The following is an 18,985-nucleotide window of genomic DNA, read 5'->3' as shown; positions in this document are numbered from 1 at the left end:
GGAAACTAGGGTAAAGGGTGAGAGTTATTCCCTTCTACAAGTTCTCCAAACTTCTACGATGTGAACAGGTCATGGGTGGTTAGAACAACAAAACATCATGGTTTCTGGGCAGAAGTGCTCAGTATCACAGGACTAGTGGCTGCAACGACATCTAAGTTAGAAGCAAACTGAGGTCAATTTCCAGGATTGTAAAGTAAAATGATGGAGGGACATTGTCATACAAGGAAAATGCACTTTAGATAAAAAGATAAAGATAAAAAGCAAAATCTTGCTTAGTTTCCTAAATCTATGTAAGGATACTGAATTTATTGTACACTAAAAGCAGCAGAATAAGTCATTACCTGGCTGGATATAAAGCCTTCTTGTCCTTGAAAAGTTCACTTGCTTCCAGTTTTTCTTCATATATAAGCTTCTGCTGATCTGTGAACTGGTCTCTGTACTTTTTACACTACAAAACATGATAGATTAAACAAACAAAAAAAATTCTCCTTCCAAATCTGATTTGAAGCAGCAGCAACACAGACTAATGTTTGCTTATTGCTCAAGATGCACATTCTTTGTATACTTCTGAAGTGACTCAGCTCTATCCTACATGCCACTGTGGCACAGTAACAAACAGCAGAGGTGTTTTTCTCCTCATCCATTCTAGATACTTCTGAATTACACCAGAACCAATATCTAAAACATCTCATTTAAGCATGTTGCATTTGAACATAGGCTTAATCTATCCGATACCAGGCATTGGAAGACTGCTAAAAAGGTTCACAGAAACATATGTATAGTTCCACGATTGCGGAAGTTTATGTAAGCAGAGAGAAACAACAAAACACAGCTGAGAGGATGAATTTTGCAGGCTCAGAAAGAAAAACTGTTCCTTGACAAGTCACAGAAAACATAGCCCACAAGATCAGTAAAACATCTCATCAGCACTTAGATTCTCACTGTTCTCTCCATCCATAGATCCAAAACAAATTTCAGCTAACCACAGTTCATGAGTAAAAAATTCCACCCGGTACTTCCAATGTTGGTCTAAGAGCTAGTCCCAGTCCTGGCCATGGACACTAGTATTATAAGCTAACAATTAACAGGCAACAGGCATACTGCTTTAGTATTAAGTTAAAAGCTGATGGCAGGAAGCAATCCTCTCCCTAGCTCCAGAAAGGAGTAGGCAGGATAGTTATACCCCTTGCAGGCCAAAGACAATGATCAAAAGACATACTTCTTCCAAAGAAATAAAATCATCCCGGCTGGAACAGGAAGAAATACATCCTAAAAATAGGTTCTTCCTGAACACTACTGAAAATCATGCGATGAAGTTCTGTACAGACTGGACCAGAATGTGTCCTACCCTCCACAAATGGAAAATCCTCTTTAATTCCTTGTGAGTTGAATCCAAGAATAGGTAAGGTCTTGCTGGCCAGTTTTTATCTATTGGTGATAAAGAAGGCATCTTATTCTTCATTTCCAGGAAGTATTTTTGAATCTGTGATAAAATTGAAGCAAGATGTTTTATTAATGTTCCCATACCAGAGTTATTGAAATAAGCAAGGAAAAGCAGATGCTCTATGATTAAAAGCACAGTTACCATACTGCAACTCTCAGTTTTAATAAACCTGAATATGGATTTAAAAAGCCAAGTACAAAGAGAAATGCAGATTTAGGTATCACACAAGTGTGACAAATGCTTAGTTAGAGCCATTCTCACACCTCCAAAACACTATTACTATCCTTTCTTTACCACATCAGAATATTTAAGTTGTCAATTTTCCGTATGCTTAGCGTGGACATTTCCTTACAAAGACTATCAGGGCCATAATACAGCTGTTACTTTTGCTAGAAAACAGAAATTTACAACACAGAAAATGTACATGTGCTTTGTATGGATATATACATACAAGTCTCTGAAGGGTAAATTCATAAATTTTTCTTCCAGCATTGGCTCTGAAGAATTTCCTGTACTCTCTACGGACCTGAAAAGTTAAACAAACCCTCAAAGTGAATACAAAGAATGAATTTGTTTCCACAGGTACTGTTTTATAAAGCTCTATGACAGAAAATACTAAAAAAGCATACTAACATGCAAAGTGTTCCCTGAAATAGGAACATGAACTGGGTACATTTAAAATATATGAACCAGACCGTGGACAAAGCGGTCAGAAAGTTACCTCAGATGACCTGAGTACAATCATTTGCAAATTTAACATAGACTTTTAAATACTCTCCTCTGAAAAGGCAAGATACTCAAATATTGTTGAATTCACAGCATGAATCCATTTTCATAGGCTTTTGCAAAAAATTGGACTGGAAAAAGTAAGGTATCATCAGTAACGCATATTTTATTGTGTCTGAAGCAACACTGAACTGATATTACACAGTTAACTGATGAACTGTCTCTGATTTTTCCCCTTTAAAATTCCTAATACACAGAGTTTGCTATAATAAAAAAGTGATTTTTTTTTTTTTTTTCAGAGCAGACTTATACATATCTTTTCACACAAGCAGTCTTCATTCCAAAAGGAAAATAAGTTTTTGGTGTTTGATAAGAGCAGAGAATCAACACAAAGGTTCTTAATGTCAGCAAGCTTGAGATTTGCTTCTAAAATTTATATTAAAAAAAAAAAAATCAAAAAAAGTAATCAAGAACCATTTTTGCAGGTGATACTAATTTTTTATATGCGCTTGTAAATGCAAGTTTCAGAGTACTTGTTTTGCCCTTGATATTTCTCTCCGTGCTAATTAGCATAGTACCTAAACTCTCCCCCTCAGAAAACCCAATCTGAGAGAGAGCACAACTGGTCTGCAGTTGTATGGAAGCCCAGGCTCACGTCAAGTTAGCTGAAACATCCCTCAATTTTTTTCAAACTTTGGCACAGCCTGCAACACACCTGTTAAAAGTTTTGAGCAGAACCCAGGGAAAACATCGTGGCTTTGCATAGTTCACCCCAGAGCAAATTTACTGGTTTTAGCTAACTCGTTATGTGTTGCTGAGTTCACTGTAACCAGAAAATAAAGGGAAACCCATAGAGGAAAAACCCACATCAACTTACAAGAAAAAGTTTGTTTGGCTTATCCTGGCACACCTTCTGCCCCATACTGAGCGTTGTGCATTTTAAGATAAACCAGCATTTTGAAAGCAAGAATCTGTCACCATTCCGGGATTAAAAAACCCTCACAGATAAACGGGCATTCAGCCGCATTCATTCTGTGCAAATATAGCACATAATTTTTTCCTCCTCACTTTTAAAGAAAAATTATTAGAGCTCTTATTCACTGATTTTCTGTAAGGTTTAGTGCTCTATATTAGTGTACATCCTTTATTTATTATTCAGGGATGGAAATTAACACACTCAAAGCCACTCCAACCACAATCACCCCAAATCTCACCACATTCTCATAGACTCTCTTTAATAATGTTGCTTTGTGTTATTCTTTGTGAGCTGCAAGGTGTGCAAATTAATCTGGAACAAAGGGACTAATATACACCCACACATCCTATTGGCGCTGCAGGGAAGCTGCAAAGCAAGCACTGAGAAATGCAAGCTGTTCCAGAAAAGCCTAAATCTGGGAAGTACCACAAATGCTATTAAAATCTACTTATCATACAATCAAAAAAAAAAAAAAAGAAAAAAGACAGACTCAAGAATTAATGATTTAACCTTGATCACTTTTATCAACTTTAAATCTTCACCTCCATATGCCATGGGTGAAAATACTTTGCCATCAGACAAATGAGGATTGCCTGTGGTAACAGTGATATACTAGAATCACAGACTATGTTCTTATTCAGAAAAATCTGCGTATTTCAGGTGAGATGGAAGTGCCACTTACACTATTTTAAAAACACATTGAAAAACCACACCACAGACAGGCAGAAACATATTCCTGCTGTAATGTGCCTTAAAGGTTTTGGATTCATCAGTTTTCATTTAAATGCCACTGTTTGATATAAAACAGCCTCTGAGTTCTCAGGAGGGACATATTCTTGGTTTAAAATCATAAAAACAGACCCACTTTGGCAGTAGTACCTAAAGTGTGATTCTGATCTGCAGTACGACTTCTTAAAATGGCTCCTTTGTATTTCCAGCTCTGGTTTCCATGTATGTATTGTAACGGATTTTTTTTATATACATAGTATACATTAATTATATATAATTACATGTTTTGTAACTATTTTTCCCCACTTCATCATTGTTAGAATAAGTATGAGAATAAGAAAGCTGGGCTTTACTCTGCATTATCAAGCAAATCGTTCCCTTTTATACTTCTGTAGTCTACAATATGCCCTATTAACAAAAGTGACACCCAGCCAAACAAAACTGATTCAGATTTCTGCACTTCTTCAGGACTGTATCTGTAAAACTGTTTGAAAACTGTGTTACGTAAATCATTTGGGTACAGATCTGAAACATCTCAAGATGCCATTTTCATAGTCTATTTACAGAGCAGAACTACATTTTTCCAGATTACAAATGTGTTTTCTTTTGCCAACCAGTCCTTGAAAGCAAGGGACGGAAAACAAGACTCTTGTACATCTCAGTTTTTCTGGGAATTCATGGCTGCCACCAGCCATAGGTAACTGTACGCAGTGCCGTGCCCTAAAAAGGCTTGACGGAAGCAACAGGACATTATCATTAGCTTTACGCCGTGCCCTCGACACTGGGGTCAAGGGTCTAACGTGAGCAGCAGAGTCAAACAGCTCCACCTGACTTCCCATTCAAACAAGCAGAGGTCACAATAAGAAAATACATCCTTGTAATCTTTCTGGATAGGATCTTTGCCAACGTAGGTCAGGTTTTTAAGTCAACAGCTGTAATAGAGTCCCTTTAATCTGACATTTGTCTTTCACTTGAAAACTGAAATTCCTGATATGACAAAAACACCTCATGCCTAAATATTGCTGTAAATGAGGCATTTTCAGCTTATGAATTTTTCAGTAAAGCCCATGACAAAATTAAGCAACGTAATTCTGTGTAAAAATCATCCCTACCAGTGAGCCCACATAACTGCTTGTTTATTAACTGTTAGTAAAGATAGTAAGATAAAGCCCACTCTTTACTGAGTTCATGTTGACAGATGGGAGTGTTTGAGAAAGTACCTTCAGTCCAAGCCAGTAAGCCCAAATGACTGCAACAGCATGCTTACGCCTAGCCTCCTCCTTCAAGCGTTTCAATTCCCTTCGAGCCTAAAAGGTTTAGATAGTGAACAAAAGAGACAGCCCGATGCAGATAGCACAACGACCGGGAAAAGGCTTCTCCCAAATAGAACAGCCAACTTACAATCAAGATACAGAAAGACGGAAGAACAGCGTTTAACCTTTAAAACCCAACGTGTCAGCGTGAATTGGTATGAAGCAACACAGGAGGTCAAAAAAGCCTCCACTGCTGCTTAAGTGGCATGTACAGATAAGAATTTTGTCAGCCCCGTTATTCACTATCAGTGTTTCCACCTTCTCTTCAGTGCATACCTCGCAATCTGTGGTAAGTATCTTGTAACTTGATTCTAATGGAGAACTTTGCGTGCAGTTGCATCATCAAAATGACACGTATAAAAATCAAGACTTACTAAAATCTCACTATCTACTTCTTTCACTGGCAACTGCCTGGGCCGAACAGAATCAACTCTCAAACTATGTATGTAATGATGAATTACCGACACTGTATTGAGGGCTTTTATTCTGGAGATTATTTTTTATTTTGATCTTTATGTACTTAAAAAAAACAACTCTCCAGCCTGGTATTATGTCTGTCTTTATGGAATGAAGGGGTAAACCCCCCAAACCTAGTGCCTTCCTCATGTACAAAGACATCAGCATCTACCTACATTTCATCAGTCATTCCCATTTTAGGAAAGCAATTTGCAAAGTATTCTAAACACAAAGGCATGTGTGAGCAACTTAACAGAATCGCACTTTTTTGGAGACACCAGTACATTTGTTATTCAGTTATCTGATGATAAAAGTCAAGTAAAACGAAGAGTTCCAGTATTATAGGATCAGTCACAGCAGCTCTAGCCACATATCTGCAGTTGTCAAGTTATATGTTGTCAGACAGACTTGTGCAACAGCAGTTCCAGCTTGTGCCAGTTACACTTCTGTGATGTAGCTAGAAAGGTTAATTTCTGTTAGATGTAGGCTCTCAAAGAATATGTTTTCAGTCATCCGCTTGGAGCAAAAGCTCCTACTATACAGCACTGTAAAAACAAGGACTCCACAAAGCTAAGTATTTGTCTGTCTTGTGAAAGGGAAGGAAACTGAGTACTTGAGCTCCATAGCTTTTTTTTTTTTTTTTTTTTTTTTGGTAAAGCAAGCACTCTCTGATGATAACTTTCAGCAACTTTTGTTTTAAACATTCCCCTGGGAAAAGATAAAACAACACACCAATGACAAGTTTTATCTCTTATCAGATACTGTAATTCCTTTTTTTAATCTTCATTCAGTTTAGATTATTATCTTTAGATATATATTTTTTTATATTTAGATTATTTATATTTAAGGAATAAGGAGGCAGTTTTTAATGAAATTTCTTCCTATGAGTCAATTGATAAAAATAACTACTAAAACATGTTAAAAATTAACCAAATCTACTATAATATTTAAATGAGGAGCTCTAACACAGTTAACACTACTGCATCCACTTTCTGGACATGTCCTTTTTAATTATAAAGAACATCTTAAACCTAGGAAAGTAAATATCACTTGTGCAGTACTGAGCAATTTTTTTGGTGAAAGGAACTCTGGTGAAAAATAAAATAAATTATCAATGTATTGCATTTAAACAAATGTAGAGGAAACAGTGCATCTGTCAAATTACATAGCTACCTAAGTATCAAGCTAGAACTGAAAAGTTCCAAAGTCTCTCTAGTATGACGGAAATTCTGTACATATTTGTTTGGATTCCCAGGGCTGCCATTTCATTAGAAATCTAATAGATTTATATCAGAATAGCAAAGGTCAAACTCAGCATTATACTCCAGATGTAATTTGAGCACATTTTTCCCATCTAGTTGGCAAGGTGTTCTGACAACACCCCCCCCCCCCAAATAATAACTGGAAAATGTTTTAAACTTAATATATTTACTGAATATGGTTTTCAACTAAATTACAAATTTATTAATTGAAACCAGTACATTTTTGGCCTCTAGCGAACAGCATTTCAAATGTTCACATAACCCACAATTGCAGGCTGGGGATTAGCAAGAATCTTTCAGTGGGACTTTGCTTCTGAAAACAAACAGCTGATGCTGGAATTCCTGGGATTTTTCTAGGGCTGTAAGTTTAAAATTGCAAACTAACATGATTTTCTGCTAAAAGATCAGGTCATAAAACCGTGCTTTACTTGTACTTACTGAAATTTTCTTACTGGTTCAAATCACAACCAGAAAATCAATTAAAACTAGAATTTAGTAAAACCTAATAGCATTGGTTTGAACTTGTAAATAAAGACTGTCCAGGGTGCAGAATATACAGCCTGGTGAAAATCTCGATTGGATCACTAATAGTGTCACTGAAAGCACTTGTTAGGGGGGAAAAAAACCCAAACAAAACACACACCAGAAAACCCCAACCTTATCTCCCCCCGCAAACCATGCTTTGCATTTTTAGATGCAGTTAAATGCATTGCCTAATTTGAGAATACTGTCTCTAGTCATCTTTAATCTAGTCTAATGGCTTGTTAGTGCAAATCACTACTTGGTTGCCATGCAAAGAATTTCCTACTCTACAAAAAACTGACATACAGAATGTTGTCAGATTTATTAAGTGTGGCATGAATGGAAATGGAAGGAATCAATGATCATGCTCTATTATTTTAGAGTCAATTGTATTAGTCATTAATTTGCACTATTTACTACTGATTAAACGTTGATATTGTTGGGTAATGAAGGGGAGCATGTGATATGTGCATGAAGTACCTTATATCCAAGCCAGTAAGCCCAAATAACAGCAATAGCATGTTTATTTCTAGCCTCCTCCTTCAGTCGTCTCAGTTCCCTTCGCGCCTGTGATGCATTTGAAAATGGGATATAGAAAAGCTTAGGAAAGAAAAGGTTACTGCAAGTTCCCAATGGTGCAAGAAAGAAAGAAAGAAACCAGTCACTACAAACAGCAAATATTAAAGCGTGTCCCAGCTTCCCAGACTGCACCAGCTAAAACATGTTAGCAGCAAAGAGAAAAAAAACCCAAAAAACCAGCAGTTTAAGGCACTGAAAATATTCCCAGATAACTTTATTCTGAAGGGCCTTCTTCATTCTATGTAGAGACAATTAAGTGCACAATTTGTTGCCATTTTCTTACCTGGGTACCATGCCAGTAAGCGGCAATTATTGTGGCAGCCTCATTACAACGCTTCTGATGCTTAAGTTCCCGAAGAAGTTTCCGAGACTGTGAACAATTGAAAATATTATTTTACTCAAAAAATAACCATAATTTCTTAATGATTTTAAACTAAGGCATTGCAACCTGTAAATCCAGGCAAAACGAAAAAACAATGTCTCCAAATCCCCAAGCAAATAAATTCATAAATGCTACACAGGCTAACATTCGATGTTGTGGGGAAGATTCTGTGCACAAGGGAGAGCTTGGGACTAGCAGTTGAGGGGATCTTAGTTCAATGTTCATTTTTCTCCCAGATTTGCTGCTTCACCTGAGGTATGTATATGTCTGTGTGTACAATGGCAACAATACTTTTCCTCCACACAGTATGTGTCTTATCCATTTAGACTGCAATAAAGAATAAATCACAAGTAAATTGCCAGGCTTTAGATCACACTAAAGGCTGCTGTCATACCAGGCTTTTATCCGTGGCAGTGCTACCACGAAAGAGCGTGTTCTCCAATGACAAACAGAAAACCATAACTCAAGGCGAGATGATGCTTTTACCCAATTTTCTTCAAATAATCCTCATGGGAAAAGACAGTACATCAATAATTAGACTGAAAGGATATTTTCAACTCATTTAAACAAAATAATAAGGACAAAGTAAAAATATCACAAAAAATAGTAAAATCAAATTATGCTAGCTCATTGCTGGCAAACTTTAAAACTTTCTGGGCAGGAGAGGGCTGCTAACACCTATAGCTAGTAACTGCAGCCCCTTCCTTCACTGTCTGGCAGGAAGGGAACTGACTCCAGAATTAAAGGCAGTTCTCTCTTCCTTAAATAGAGGAGAAAGGCACATTTAGTGGGGTGGAGAAAGGTTAATAAGAAAACAAGGAGCCCAGGGACATTTTTTCTGAAGCTAGACAGCAGTAGTTGCTTTAAGCACTGTGGATGCTTTCATTGAGCCATTAACCTAATTTTTACCTCTTATTACAGAATCACCCCTGAAGACTCTACTATGGCTCCAGGATTATCCCTTCACAAAGTACAAACCTCTCAGAAGAAACAAAGTTGTAGCAAACTGAGGCAGAGGACAAGCAAACAGTGGTAACGTACTTGCTCAACGCAAGTTGAGTACAGTACACTTTCACCCTTCTGCTTAGCACACGGAGGAGAATTGAAGAATTAACCCAAGTAACATACTGCCCAGGTGACCCAAACTCTTTATTTTAAGCCTGCTTTCAATTTTGTTCATTCTTTGAGAATCCTGTTAACTGTAAAATAACTGCCGACCACAACTTACTTCTTCCAAATCAGTCCAACGTTACAGTTTTCATAAGCCCAGTGACAGAGTCCTGGACCATCCTGCTCTGGAGCTGCCCGGCTGCCCGGTTAGCATGTACCTAGGTCTGCTCTGAACACCACACTCACTCATTCATACTCCAGCCCACAAAAAGAGGGCACCTCTCTCCAAATTCTCTGGCAGAAGATGGCCCAAGGATAACCCAGTAGTTTAGTGTGGTCCCAGCCCTCCACTTGCACCATTTGCAGGGATTTATAGCCCAGGCTGCATGCAGATATCCCAAACTCACCTCTTCCACTGCAAACATGAGCATTTAACAACACCTACAGCACAGCCACAGCTCAATGGACAGAAGGCATGAAAGTTGGGAGGCTCAGTGCCCTTGGAGTATATTTTCTGACCTGCTCCTTACCTCACGATGCACACATAGCCACAGTGACGGGAAACTCACCTTCCAACCTCTGATGTAAGACTGTACTATAATAGCCGAACTCTTTATCTTCTGATACTTTTTTTGTTGCTGTATTGGAAATAAATGTGATGCTTAGAACAGAATATTGCAACTCTAAAGTATTGTATAATAAAATTTTCATTACTAACATCTGAAAATATGATTAAGGATACAAGCACTAAATGTAAAAAGTGAACAATTTTTGACCAAGCACATGAGACTGTAGATTCTGTGTTCAACTCAAGGGGAAATAAAGCCCATCAACAATGCTGCATGGACAATGTCATTCTCTGTTTACAGAAACACTAAGTTCATGGTCAGCAGCACAAAAGTGACACGGATTAAATACTAACAGTAACAGCTTTATTTGTCTTTCCCACCAACAGAGCAGCATACAAACCATCACAAATGCTCAGGTTTGTTGGCTAAGCTTTTTACCATCTTTTCATAATACTTGCACTGTTTCTATTACCCACAGTCCCTTTCTAACACCAAACGCTGATGATAACTTAGGAACAGGAAAAAAGAAAACCCATGGATTCCTGAATGACATGCTGGAATATTATCCAAGTATGCCAGTTTGAACAATAAATTTCCTGGACAGCAGAGCATTTTCCTTCTAAAAAGCTCAGTTCTCCAGTAGACCAGTGGTTACTATAATACTAAGTGAGCAACAGTTGACAGACTTTGCGACAAGGCTTTTAGACTTCACACTCAGCCGACTCAGTTGCAGCGAACATCTCTGCGAGCAAGCTAGAGGGAATGCCCTCTAGGCCACATTCATGCCATGACTGACATCCGTCATGCCTTGCAAGGGAACAGACAGGCAAGTGTCTGCCAGATCCTTTAGCCAAGCCTCCAGCACAAAGAGTTGTCAAAAAGCTCTGTTCATGCAAGGGGTTCCTTATGAAGCCTTCCAAATCACACTGCATAACAGTCATTTTGGGTTGGGAGAACGGTGCCCTCCATCTACATGAAGAGGCTGAGCAAATCTCTCTATCGCCACCCGTAAGTAATTCTGAGGGTCTTGCTATGACTTCATTCTGCATTCAAAGACAACTGCTACCATGTTTCACCAATAAAAGGTATACAGTTAATAAATCAATGATGTGAACTTGGTCATGTATTTGTTTTCATTTCTTTACATTAAAAGTTGTGCCAATCTAGCTGTGGTAACTCCATTTTTATTTCATTAAGATTGTATGAGATCATGATGAAGCCGTATGGGCACAATGCAATTCTGTAATGATGCTGTTTGTAGAAATGGTGCATTCAATCACAGAAGTTCAGCGAGAGGGGTTTTTACAGTAAAAGAGCACTTATTCATACTTTTTCCAAATGATCTATACTTCTCTCTAATTATCCATGATAACTGAACCAAACACTAATGGCTTTCAAGATGATAAACAGAAGCGCTTGTCAACTGAAAAACAGTGATTGTCAATTCTGCAACTTGCACTTTAAGATGATGCTTGCTTTCTGTATGATATATTTTATCAAGCTTTCCGATAGGCACACAATAACAAAATGCAGCTCAGATGTTTAAGAATTGTTTTAAAACTCAAAAACAATAAATCTTTTTTTATCATATAAGTCAATGTTATTTACTAAGTGATGAAAAGACATGAGAGAGTCATATTACAGTACTGTTCCGTTCATGATACAGAATACCCAATCTACAGATTTGAAACTGTTTTAGAACTGTATCAACAACAATATTGAACTACGACTCTTATGAGCTATAATTAAAATAGATCCCTGGGATCCTCCCAAGCAGCATTCTTGAGCCTCAAATACAAAGGTTCCAAATAAGGCAAACATACAAAAAGCCTTAGGAATGACTGAATTCCACATGTATATTACTGAACATTTTTTACACATTAACCATATGTTTTGAAAGCTCTGTAAGGGCCAGACAGCACAGCATTTTAGCTGAATGAAAAAGACTCTTCCCAGCTGGGCCACAAAATCCTAAAGGACTCTGGTGAGCTTTTTAATTATTCAAGCACAAGCACAATGTAAACACTTAATAGTGGTCTACAGAAAACTAAATTTTCTTTATTCACATTACTGGTACTTAAATACTAACATAAAATCCAGTTTTTTCAATATTCCTCCACACATATCAAGGAAAAATATCGTATGAAGTTTCTATCAAATATCATATCAAGGTTATATGAAAATATGTATTAAACAATGAAAAGAACCCCCCATTTAGTAGAGGATAGTATCTTACTGCATATCTCCTGTACCAGGAAGCAATCACGATCTGGCTTTTTTTCATTAACAAGAAGCGTGTGCGGCACTTCCAGCCTCTATAAATCTTCTCAATGAGAGTAGCCAAGTCCTCCAACCGCTGCTTTCTCAGATCTTCTAGTTTGAAGAGCTGGGGGGGTGAAGTTTTTTAGGGTTTTATTTCACATTGGAAGAAAAACAGCAGGGGAGAAGAGACCAGAAAAAAAAACTATAAGCACAGCTATTGTAAGAGGAATCTCTCCTTTATTCAAGTCCCCCTTCAGACACCTTTTGGTTTATTCACCTCCAGAGCTATAGGCAGATACATCAACAAGGTTTGTGGCAGACACACTGTCACAAGTCAGCGCACAGAAGTTACATTAAATTTAGGCTGACAGCTATTGTGTAGAGTCTTGATTCACACCAATTTTAACAGGTCTAACACTAAAAAGTGCCTTTGTAAATGCTATACTACATAGCAATATATCAAAGCACTGTATCTAGAAAAATCTGTAGTAACCACCTCATGAATTATGCAGTTCATAACAGGCTATCCTCATGAAAGATGGCTTGATTTTGCAGAAGACATTTCTCACTTACTGTTCTTGGGTTGCGGATGAATATCTTTGATCTACCAAATGAAAATTCTTCTTCAGGGATTTCCAATTCATTAAACAGTACCTCTACTCCAGCCCTAATAAGAAGTGAACGAGTTTAACAAACAGGACCCGCAGCTCTAAAACTTCTTAGTTTACATATTCACAGATTAATTTATGGAAAGTATATGGAAGCATATTTTAAATTCTTAAATAGCACTTGACATAAGAAGATTGAAAACCTAACTCATTTACTCAATGGTTATTTAGCTAAAGGCAAGAATAATCACTGTAAAGATTAATTTGATGAAAAAAAAGCAATTCTACTTAACAGCATCAGCAATGGCCTATTTTTTCCTCTTACATCTATAATGATTTTACTTAAACAAACAAAAGAAACGAAAAAGGGCTCTCACACTAACGTCAAAATGTGGAACAAAGATTGATGAGTTTGACAAATGCTTATGTTCCACATTCTACCAACTGCATTTTATAAATGTCAACAAAGAAGAAAAGACAGCAATTGCACAGATCTTTGAGATGATTGTAACAATGCTACCGTTATCAATACTGCACTTCTACCATTATCTTGATAACCTAAAGATTTAAATTGTAGCTAAAGATATTAATCTATTATGAAAGAAATTTAAATCATGCTATTGGTGGCAATGTGTAATAAGAATTAAGAGAAGCTCATTCGCCTACCCAAGACATTATCTTTAAAAATACATGTGAATCCTATGCAATTTAAAATTATATATTTAATACAATTGATTTGCAAGAAGTATTATCTCATAGTTGTTCACCAATCATTATGCAAAATTATTCCTGAAAGGACAGAGGAAGATCATGTGACTGTCTTCAAAGAATTGGGTGTTCGTACACTTTGAAAGTTGGTTATTAAAGATAAGCGTCCTCCTGATCATTCCAAACCTCTTAGTCATTTTTATTCCACTCCAGTATTTCTCTCTCTCTCTCTCTCTCTCTCCTCCCCTTTCTTTCAGGCCCAAATCAGTAAAGGCTACAATATATTCTAGAAACTATGTGCTCTCCTTGCTCCCATGCAAATCTTTTCCATTAAGTAGACCAGTTCATCACTAAAGTAATCTCCTTTGCCAAGGAACTGTAATTTCTAGCCTACTGAAAAGTATAGGTTTCCCAGTGAATGAACTCATCCAAAATCTGGAACGAGATGCTAAGGAGCAACATATAGGTAAAACACTTGAGCCACACTGGCCTACTTTTTAATTTACTTCTAAAATACTTGAAAGTTCATTAAATTTAAAAAAAAAAACAACCAACTTAAAAAAATCAGAACATGTGGAAGATAATAATTTCAATCATTGGAACAGGACAGGTCAGAATACTGATGTTTTCCTACCTGGCTGGCCCTCTCCAGTGGGGCCACGTCTGCTTACACAACATTTTGTACCTTTCCAGGCAAGGCTCGTACGCCTGCCTGAATGCGTAACCTGCCCTTCTGACCCGGACGTTCTCGAGAAGACCAAGGTAGCGGATCTGGTGGCACACCAAGGCATCATTGAAAATGTGTGCAGCCTTTTTGTCATTTGGTTTGATGCATCTGGAAAGGGAAGCGAACAGGGACACTTGTTTGCAGCCCTGTACATGTCAACAACTATTACTGTGAGTTTGAACCATAGATTTCAATAGTTTATCCTTGGATATAAAGATTTTTTTTTTTTTTTTAACTTCGCCAAACTTAAATTCATCAAAGCTTTGCCACAGGGTAATTTACCTGATATAGTTTGGATTTTTTGTCTGAAGATTTTTCATCAGGGTAGCAACTGAAGCCTTGAACTGTGAACCTGCTGTTGGTGGTCTCTTTAGATTGATCTTAGCGGGGTTACCTTCTGGGAACAACGCTTTGATAAGAGAGTGATTGGCCTTCCACATGGCCTGGGAGAGGTCACGGTACAGAAGATCATTATTTTTGTCAACAAATCCTTCCACCTGGTACATAACCTGAACAATACAGAAGAGACTCATCAGAGCATGTTTTGAACTATAACATAGGCCAGTTCAAAATTGACCCAAGAAATTGATTTCTCCTTCTTTCTCACTATCCAAAACAAACAAAAGACATTTCAGCTCTCGTTTTAAATTTGACATTTGGAAGACTTTTTGTTGGATAAAATTTCTGCGAACACGCTACCTGAGAAACATGCATTTTCTCACACTGCTAACAGTTCCTTGTGCTGATCAATTCTGGTTTCTAAAATGAAAATACCTGTTCTTCTGTGATAACTCTGATACACCACCACTTGCCAATACTCCGAAACAATCTTTTTTTGGCTGACAAGAACTTTTCTCCCTCTCTTCTGAATGACAACAGCAAAAATACCCTTTCCCTTCAAAGTACTAATGCTTATGTTATTTGCCTAACTAAAACAAGATATGAAATATCACCTCTTGATAGTGCAGCAGCAAGCAGCTCTCTGTGCAGTCCTCAGGGGACTGTTATTTTAAAGGACTTTTACCAGTAAAACAGTCCAACAACAACAAGCATGAATGCAAAGCTCTGACCTGCAGCTGGAGACCCAGGAGGCATCCAAGGGAACTTCATCATGTAGATATCGGATTGCTACTGGCTTTTTTAATTTTTAAGGGTAGGGAATTTAGTTTGATTAATTGTGACAAGTCATCTGGCTGGTAATACAGATTCTTCAGCTTCACAATTTCTCAGTTCTGTGTAGGTATGTACTATGTACACAGAATATTGAATAAAACTAATACTGACATAGCCATATTTTACACAACAGCAAGCAACTGGGAACTCAGGCAGCATTTTTCTTTGGAGTGCATGTTTCTGTTTCTGACAGGTGTGGTAAATGCCACCGCTGAAAAAACTGTTCATATGAACTTGCTTGTATTTCATAAAAGGAGAGTCAAACTTTTGTTGTCCAGTGACTAGATCACAATGTTCTCAGCTGAGGATGGAAAAACAACATTTGTCCCAAAATAGGAAGAATTCACTGATTGCTCTGCTGGGTAAATGAAGGCCAGTAACAATCGAAGACCCTCACTGTCTGCTAAGACACAACCTGTTGGCAGTTTCTCAAAGTACCGAGGGTATTTTCAACTCGCTTTGACTTTTGACAACCAAAGAAATATCTAAGAATTAATCCCTGACAGATTATATCCAATTACAAAATCTTCTTGGCAAAAACATAACAAAGTTAACAAATGGCTGCCTCAAAGGCTGAAACTATGACATTTCCAGCACTATTTTGAATAAGCAAATTATTGAGCTATTCAAAATTGTAAGACCGAGAAAATGCTAAAAACTAGGGAAGTGTTACACAGTCCTAGGAAAATGAAACACTTTCCAAATATTTTTTCCTCTGTGAAATTAACAGTTCAGCAGCTTCAAACAAGAGGTATAGTTTTAACCCCTACATTTACTTTTAATTTTTTCAAAAACTGTCTTCTTTTTACAAAATTAATTATTTTGATTTTCATTAATAAGGTCATACTGAATTACACATCAAAAACTATCAGACTTGTATTTATTCACGCTGCTTATGCTCTAAAAAGCAAACCATTTGCAAGTCCTCTGTATCGTTTTCTCTTCCATCTGTTTAAACACACAGACTGTCAAAATAAACTCAGTGCCTTCAAATGTACAAAACCTCCACTTTCTCATCAACATGACTAAGGACTTCAGCTAGTTCAGTTGCAAAGAACATGTTTTCCAAAATATCCTGCCTTCAGATATGTGTGAATTTTTGTCATTCTAAACAACGTTGTATTTCCAGAGACCTAGCAGCACAAGCAGTTCACCACCAAAGCACGTGGGACATCTTTCTCCTCTGATGAAAGGAGAGCTGCCCTTGATTTCAGCTAGAGCAGCATGATCTCTGAAAACCTTCCAGCCCAAATCACAAATCTTAGGCTTAAGATGAAAAAGATTAACACAGGACTGGATTCTTTGATTAACTGTTAACTCAAGCAATTCCTCTCCATTACTGTAACATCGTTTAATGGACGAAGGAGCCTCCCCACGTACTCCCTTGCTTCCCCAGGTACCTTGCCAGCGTAATGCTGAATCCTGAAGCAGCTGTGAGGCAAGGAGGTGTCGTTGAGGAACCGGGAGCACTTGCTCATCCTGCTCTCAAAGTGCTGGTGAGTGGCACAGACTTGGTTCAGTTTTTCTAAAAAGGTGTCATCGGTAACAGTTCCTGGTCTCAGGCATTCTTCGTCTAGCATGGCCAGGATTCCAGTTTGGTTCTGAAGTTTCAAGACAAAAGCTTTAGTGTTTGTTTCCATCACACTTCCATCTATGCATAAAAAGAAGAGTTCTCTCTCATGTTTGACTTCTGCTACCCAGAAACCATTCTTCAAGCCGTCTCAAAGCTTGGCTCTTTTCATCATCCCCCTTTCCAACAGACTTTTCGTATCCATGTTTTTGAAAGACTGCTTCTGTGATCTGAATCTTGAACTTCATGTTGGAATTTCATGTCATTTACTCAGACTGTAGAAACTCCAACTTAACTGAAAGTCCCCAGTTTATGGGTAAAACTAGCACACATTTTATGCTAATGGTAAAAACTGTTTTTTTCCAGTTGTTAAGGGATTTTATCTTTCTTGCCGTGCTAAGTCCATAGGAAGTCCTGTTAATAGATACAAGTACTTTCTGTACCTAAAGTACTCAGTAACAAGTTGTTGAGTTTCCTAGTTTCCATATAAAAAGAAATGTTATTTACAATGCAGCATGTGATATCTGCTGTAGAACACAGCACTAAATGTAAACATTTAAGAGTTGTTTGGTTTGTTGGTTTTTGGTTTGGGTTTTGGGGGGGGCTTGTTTCCCCCCCCCCATAGGTGCTGCTGAACATTTCTAACAAAGTAACGTATAGCCTCATAAAAAAAAAAATTTTTTTAGTAAAATAAACTTTTACCATACAAAATGAGATGACTAATACAATGAGTGGCTTGTTTTATAAAATCAAAGTGCATGAGGATGCATACGAACTTAACGGCTAAATTCAATCCATGCACTAAAAAAATTATTCAGAGAGATTCTTGGATATAACTTACATTTTCTATTAGGTCACAAATTATAGCATTGTTGAAATACTCAATATGAGTCCATTCAATCCCCTGTAAGAAAAAATAAATGTATGAACAGGAAAATAATTGAGGGAGCTTTTCCTCTAGGCAATTTAAATTATATTCCAGTTAACTAAGATATTACTTTCAAATTTAATTCTATATGCTTACCAATACTTTATTTACTAAGAAAGAAATGCAATCACCTACTACTAACATTATCTGTGCAAAATGACTGTCCTTGAGCGGCTGCCAAACTTGTTCTCCATTCCTTTCCCCCACCCGTGTCAGCTTCCCATGCACTCCCCTGGCCCCCTGCCAGGCTCCTCCCGCCACCCACCCGCCCCAGCACCGCTCTGCCCACGCTCCCACTGGTTATAAGGAAATAAGCCCATTTCACTGCAAGCATCTGAGATCAAAATTTCTAAGCTCTTAGTTGTTGGGGTTTTTTAAATGAGAGGAAGAAAGAGGGCTAAATTTAGATGAGACCATCTGAAAAATCTAGAGTCTGGCTGTTGTTCAGATATTCCTAATATCCTAATTTTTTTTCAAAATTTCCAGGATGAGATGCCAATGCATCAGGAGGTAACACTGGTAGGGCAAAGGACAGGAAAAAGACAATATTAATTTTATTCTTAATTTCCTTTCTGTGGTGCTTCTTACAGTTTAGTTTTTTTCAGAGCATTTTAAATATCATTCAAGAACCAAACTGCAGTAATGAAGAGTTTCACCACTGAATGCAAAAAGACATGCCCAAACTTCATATTATCCTCAGGATTATAAGGCAGGAACTTTATTTAATTTTTTAAAATGTTTATACAGCAAAATGGTATTAACCAATTTGAGTAGACGGTGTATGCCAGTTTCTACAGCTGTGAGCTGGTGTTTTGTTTGAGCTCTGTGTATCATGGGGAGTACTGCTAAAACCTATTAAAGCTTTAACTTGATGTTCACTCACAGAATAACATCAAACACCAGAGTGTGGGCTCCAAAGCACATCTTAAATTTACCCATAG

The 18,985-nt window shown here is 37.5% G+C and overlaps 1 protein-coding gene across 2 annotated transcripts in view; it reads right to left on the bottom strand.

The window, feature by feature from the left end:
• MYO1B (myosin IB) overlaps window positions 1-18,985 on the bottom strand; it is a 96,066-nt gene that overhangs the window by 8,895 nt on the left and 68,186 nt on the right. Inside the window, exons 14-26 of one of the 2 annotated variants that reach the window (XM_010563964.1) lie at window positions 17,958-18,020; window positions 16,947-17,147; window positions 14,656-14,882; window positions 14,281-14,481; window positions 12,904-12,997; window positions 12,305-12,454; window positions 10,069-10,137; window positions 8,291-8,377; window positions 7,909-7,995; window positions 5,096-5,182; window positions 1,896-1,970; window positions 1,349-1,483; window positions 342-448 (exon numbers count right to left, since the gene is read on the bottom strand). In XM_010563964.1, the coding sequence (XP_010562266.1) occupies window positions 342-448; window positions 1,349-1,483; window positions 1,896-1,970; window positions 5,096-5,182; window positions 7,909-7,995; window positions 8,291-8,377; window positions 10,069-10,137; window positions 12,305-12,454; window positions 12,904-12,997; window positions 14,281-14,481; window positions 14,656-14,882; window positions 16,947-17,147; window positions 17,958-18,020 (1,583 nt within the window). The remainder of the gene's footprint in view (window positions 1-341; window positions 449-1,348; window positions 1,484-1,895; window positions 1,971-5,095; window positions 5,183-7,908; window positions 7,996-8,290; window positions 8,378-10,068; window positions 10,138-12,304; window positions 12,455-12,903; window positions 12,998-14,280; window positions 14,482-14,655; window positions 14,883-16,946; window positions 17,148-17,957; window positions 18,021-18,985) is intronic. The other variant, XM_010563973.1, reaches the window with a different exon arrangement.

This window comes from Haliaeetus leucocephalus, unplaced genomic scaffold, assembly GCF_000737465.1.
Source record: "Haliaeetus leucocephalus isolate CR32 unplaced genomic scaffold, Haliaeetus_leucocephalus-4.0 Scaffold1, whole genome shotgun sequence".
Classification (NCBI taxonomy): Eukaryota; Metazoa; Chordata; class Aves; order Accipitriformes; family Accipitridae; genus Haliaeetus; species Haliaeetus leucocephalus.
This window is presented reverse-complemented; position numbering and strand designations above follow the sequence as displayed.